The following is a 6,000-nucleotide window of genomic DNA, read 5'->3' as shown; positions in this document are numbered from 1 at the left end:
CATTATCAAGCAGTATTCATGCCTTTAAGAAGAGGCTGAACAAACACCTCCTCAGTATGTGACTGTAATCTTAAAAAGCTCAAGGACATTTAATCTCCATTTAGATGGACCGCTGTGTTTTCTATGTCCATTTGGAGACCATTCCGGCTGTTATTTCAGCAATACGATAACAAAAAGGATCATTGAGGAACCAGCCATACGTGCAGTACGGTACAACAGAGAGAGGACAATCATGTTGCAGACTAAATTAATTCCAGGGTTGCACAACTGCTCAACTGTCACACGTGTGCAGTGAGTAACAACATTTCAAAACTCAACTGGATTGTGTGTTTCTCAGATCCTCTATTCTGACAGTAAATCTGTGCAACTTGAACTGGAGTAAACCAGTCAGATTATGTGATTATTACACATACACACGACACTATCCAGCACTGACCTTAGCTAGTTTATAAATGGTCTCTGCCGTGTGGAAACCTCATATGTCTAAATTAAAAAGTAGCAAAGGTAGCAGATCTACAAGATTAAAACGCGTCGCTTGTGGATCTGCTACTTTTGATGCTTTTGTGTGACGATGTAGTAATGATCAAGTAGGCAGTGGTGTAAAAAGTACTCACATTTCTTACTTAAAGGAGTAGTTCACCACTTTTCAACCTGTCTTCATATAATAGGTCCTCACTAATGTTCATAATAAAATAGCACAATTCTTTCCTTCCTACCGGTGACATCATCGTTTGACAAAAAAAAATTAAATAATATTTTTGAAAAAAAAAAAAGAACTATCCACTTTAACACATCGGGTGCCCACGTGGTGTCTACGCATCAATCTCTTTGATCTTTACGAGTGCCCAACGACGCGTTTGACGCGTTGTACAGTAAACTATACTGTACTGTAGCTACTGCACTTGGCTACCGCGGTGATGAAACAACTCCATTTCCCAACATGCAGCGCGCAATTACGTCACCCGGACGTGCTGTGTGGCTCGTTGACTTCCTGTTTACCGGCTGCACAAAAATGCTGTTTTCTCCGGATTCTCTTCCTTTTTTCATTTTTTTCTCAAAACGGCAGCCTCTTCTACATGCCGTAACACAAACACTGTGGCTTAGAAATGATAAAAAACGGTCCTGACTGAAAGAAAAGATTTTCGCGAAATAAACAGGACATACTCGGATTACATTTACTCGGATTACTTTTCTCGCCAGTACTCTCGCCGGTAGGTAAAATGACGCGTTGCCATGGGCACCAGCAAATAAGACGTCAGAGATCACGTGGGCATCCGATGTGTTAACATTGCAACTTTTTCAGGAATAGAAAGCCTGTAGTTCCGGAATTCGAAATGCACTTGAGTAAAAGTACAAAAGTATTGGTATCAAAATGTACTTAAAGTACCAAAAGTAGAAAGTAGTCATTATGAAGAACGTCCCATTTCAAGTTTTCAAATATACGATGCGACGCATTGTGAGCTTGTAGATCGGCTATTTTAAAATGGAAGAAATGTAGTGAAGTGGTTAATGTATGTTTTGTAATAAGAATATAAATCTAAAAAGTAACTACCTTAAGGTTTTCAAATAAATGTACTGGAGTAAAAGTACAATATTTGGATCCGAGATGTAGTGGAGTACGTAGAAGTAGAAGTTTTGGAAATTGGAGATACACAAGTAAAGTACAAATAACTCAAAATTTTACTTAAAGGAGAAGACCACCCATTTTGGGGTTTGTATTGTAAAGTACAATGTGTGATGTCATCAAGTTGTAATTTGCAATACAAACCCCAAAATCAATCCTCCAGTTCTAGGCAACACAGAAGAGGAGGAACTTTTTTTTTTTATTTCCACACAACTCCTCAAAGGTATATTAATGACATAGTTCAATATTGAAAATGGGTGGTCTTCTCCTTTAAGTAAATGTACTTAGTGACTTTACAGCACTGCCCCGACAGCAACGAAATACGTGTGCAGACGTGCGAGTCAATGTTGTTTCACAGCTTGTCTGATGTTGTGGATCTGGTCATCACATGCTGCACCTTACGACCGCAGCACGTGGAAGTCGCTCCAGATGCTAATCTTGGATTAGTTGAGCCGTTTACGCACTAATGATTAGGATTTAGTGACATGTGTCACTCTTTGCCAATTCCTGGAAAATAATGTCTGTTACAGTTCCATTATTGTTATTGTGATGTCTAATAAAAAAAGAAACTATAGGGTATATAAAGTGTGACTCACTGGTCCTCATCGTCCAGTAACTCGTCGTCGCTGCACAAGGAGCTGTAGCGCCCCCCGGTGGCCTGCGCTGGGCGAGGCTGGAGCAGCTCCTGTTGGACAACACAGCTGTAGTTATCACTCATGGCCAGCAGGGGTCATCGCCATGCTGGCTTGTGGCGGACTCCATTTTTAGGGACATACGAAATGAGTGGACAATAATATTACCAGAAACACAAAGACCTAGCCCTGAATGACCATTACAGGTCTGTAACTCTGAGAGTGTGCACGTCCATTTGGTTTCCATTTGTAAACTGTCAGAGTTAAGGGGGTCCTTGCAAATCAGTGTCATACATATTCTCAAGAAAACCTGGAGACATGACATTCAGGCCCTGTCCATACCTAAAAAATCCCCGGGCGTTTCTGACTTCGTTTTGAAACCTCTACGCCTCCACACGGGCCCGTGTAGAAAAATATGTGTGTCCACACGGTATTATCAAAACACTATAAATCCCTGTCTGCGCGTCACCGAAGCGGGTGGCCGGCTGGCCGCGTCCCCCTGCTCTCATGCAATCATTGCAGCAGCTATCTATCTATAGGCTATGCATTGTCCAAGTTTCACAATCTTCACACTTTAACATGCACAATTGCTATTTAAATATTAATTTAATATAAATTCGCGAACTATTTCTAGAGCAGGGGAGAGGAATCGTCGAGAGTGTGGTGCGCTCTCTCTCTCTCAGCATTAAACGAATGTAACTCTATCAATCAAAAAGAGAGAGAGAGAGAGAGAGAGAGAGAGAGAGAGAGCTTTGTAAGACGGGACCGTTTAACGGTGCAGCAGAGGAGAACGTTGCATAGCTATTTATTAAACCACAATCGAATGTTCTTTACTTGCATAATGGGGACTCTTTTTTAAATTTGTAATAGTCCCTGGAAAATGTTTAGCCTATTTGAACATCTGATCTCTAAGTTGCCTCAAGTTGGAAATGAGAACATAATCATATGAATGCTTCAGTGCACTTGTTAAAGCAGCATCTATTACTAAATTAGAGTGACAGACACACATGTTAGAGATAGGAGAGAGATGGAAGATAATGTAGGCTACACAGCCTAGACTAGAGCCTTTTTTTGTGCTTGTGCTGATCGTGGAAATAATTTAAAAGGCAGCACATGCCGTGAATAATCAACATATTCTCACCTTCAAAGCGTCAGACAACTGGTGAGAATGGGCTGGAATAATGCCTGCATGCGTGCGTCTCCATTATGCTTGAAATCATTTGATATTGGCAGTTGATATCCAAACTTTGACAAAGAGAAGAGGCAGGCGCGTCGCGTCAGATATGCTCCGTTAACAAGACGAGGGCTGCATCTCGTTATTGATAATGAGCACCTTATCGATCCAGCTTATTGAGCCGGTGGAAAGCTATGTGAGACAACACATTCAGAATATAACTGGTATATTTTGCAACTGTGAGTTCGTGGCTGGCCAGTGACCACCATCTATGAAGATGACATTTGACAAGAGTAACAAATATCATTAAAACAATCATTCATTAGGGCTCCATCCCTAAATAAGACAGGTGAGCTCTCTAATGTTAACATGTCGTGAATGCGCTCATAAATATGGATATTCTACAGAGACCGCCACGGGATTCTCTCATAGCAAGGAGGAGGAGGCGAGGAGCACAAGGTGACGTAAGCATGCAAGCAAAGAACTTCTCCGTTTACGGTGTCCACAAGGCAAAATAAATACGCCCGGGTAACAAAAATGCACTGCAGCCGGAGTTTTGGAAACTATTCGGCTAGTCCTCCGTTTGCATGTGTCTGCATGTGGACACCCATGGGTGTTCGTGGTTTTACCTCCCCGGTGAAAAATAATCCGTTGTCGTCTGGACGGGGCCTCAGTAATTGGGTCTTATGATCAAAATAACAATATAATGGTTTATAATGGTGTGTAAATCTAAAATTTGCCACGGACAAGACCAAGTCTTTCCCACGGACACATTGATGACCCAAGCTCATGGCACGTACACACACTACAGGTTAGTACAATTACACCTCCTATACAAACACACAGAAAACAAACGGGTCTAAAACAAAATAACTAATTAAATAACGAAGAGGGAGAAAACGGACATGCACTGTATACCCCTTACCGTGTCTTGTGGTATATTATTATTCATAGCACGGAGACGGGAGAAAACCGATTCTGAATCTTCAAAGTCATCAGAACTGTCATCATCAAGAGAATCTGACCCTGAGAGAGAGAAAGAGAGAGAGAGAGAGAGAGAGAGAGAGAGAGAGAGAGAGAGAGAGAGTACAGTATATGAGGATAATGAAGATGGGTTGTCTATTACAGGGGTCTTCAACAGGGGATCCGGGACCCCTAGGGGGTCCTCAGAGTTACTATAGGGGGTCCTCCAAATCTTTGTGCGATAGAAAGTTTTTTTTTCTTTTCTCCTTTTTTGTATTAACCACTTAAACCCTAGCGTCCATATTCAAAGAACTTTAGCCAAAAATAGCAGATCTACAAGCTTGTGTGAGCTTGTATATCGGCTATTTTCGGCAAAGAGCTTTGGCGTAGAGGGGAAAAAGAGCAGACTACGTACAGAAGGAAAGGACAAGTTTTTTAAGTATTGAAGGTTCAAGTGGTTAAATATCTGAAAACACACATTAACATGAATCCAAAATACACAGATGATTATGCTGTCAAACAATTAAACTATATGGAATTTACGTATTAACAGGTTATGGGGTCCTTGCTTCATCTCTCTCTCTCAACTAAAGGGTCCTTGGCCTGAAAATGTTGAAGACCCTTGGTCTATTGTGTTCAGCATATTCTTGTGCATCCAGATGTATTGCAGAACTCTGCCTACCAAAACATCCTGGTATGAATGTGACCTTAAATAGCTCTATATTCTGATAGCAATCATTACTAGCGTAACATGTATAGTACTGTAGTATCCCGTCTCATGCGTTTTCAGTTCGGTAAACCAATTGTATCGTAGTACTCATGCTGGGTACCATCAAACCATTAGGATTTAGAAGACATTTTTAGGTATTTTTCAGGTCATAATGGGTTAAATGTATGGGAATTCAACAAGGAAATGGCAACCGAGGATCTAATTACTTCCTCACAAGTGAAGCTTTGCGTGCGTGGAGATTGCATGAGATGCCAGATCAGCTGAACTGAGACCCTGAACAAAAAATGGAAGTTGGGATTGAACACGTCAGCCCCGGCATTTCCTTTTTGCAACGCTTCTTTTTTCTAAAACTTTTTGCATAAACACTTATGATAGGCAGATCGGTGGTTACTAAATATATCAAGCACCTTATGAGACGTTGATTTCGTAGACTATGACAACATTTTTCACTGATGAAAACTAAATAAAAACAGAATAAAAACTAAGCTATGGTGACTAAAACTAAGCCCAAATATATTGACAATTTGGTCAACAAAATAAAAACTAGACAAAAATGTTAGGGAGGGACCATAGTGGAGAAGAGATCCACTAGAACGAAAAGACAAGTACATTTTATGTTTGGTTGTGCTCACAACGTCGCACTGTAACGCTCTGTGACGCGCTGTGAGCTTGAAGATCAGCTATAGCATGCAACCAAGAGTAAAATAAGACATTACGAAGCCAAAATACCTTTTTGTATTATATTTAGTCGACTAAAACTAAAACATTTCAGATGACAAAAATATGACTAAAACTAAATGAAATGTTATTCAAAAGACTATGACCAAAACTAAATAAAATATTTCTGTCAAAATCAACACTGACCTTATGTACCTAC

General features: G+C 40.5%; 1 protein-coding gene across 6 annotated transcripts in view; it reads right to left on the bottom strand.

The window, feature by feature from the left end:
• Window positions 1–6,000, bottom strand: part of arap1 (ArfGAP with RhoGAP domain, ankyrin repeat and PH domain 1) — a 132,995-nt gene that overhangs the window by 78,100 nt on the left and 48,895 nt on the right. For all 6 annotated transcript variants that reach the window (XR_013962261.1, XM_080731559.1, XM_080731562.1 and 3 more), the window contains exons 6-7: window positions 4,356–4,456; window positions 2,221–2,309 (exon numbers count right to left, since the gene is read on the bottom strand). Coding sequence is in view for 5 of the 6 variants with exons in the window: in XM_080731559.1 (XP_080587685.1) it covers window positions 2,221–2,309; window positions 4,356–4,456 (190 nt within the window). In the remaining variant the exon portion in view is untranslated. The remainder of the gene's footprint in view (window positions 1–2,220; window positions 2,310–4,355; window positions 4,457–6,000) is intronic.

The sequence above is a fragment of the Nannobrachium achirus genome, assembly GCF_963921795.1.
Source record: "Nannobrachium achirus genome assembly, chromosome: 8".
Taxonomy (NCBI): domain Eukaryota; kingdom Metazoa; phylum Chordata; class Actinopteri; order Myctophiformes; family Myctophidae; genus Nannobrachium; species Nannobrachium achirus.
The sequence above is the reverse complement of the archived record's forward strand: the minus strand, read 5'-3'. Positions and strand labels throughout refer to the sequence as shown.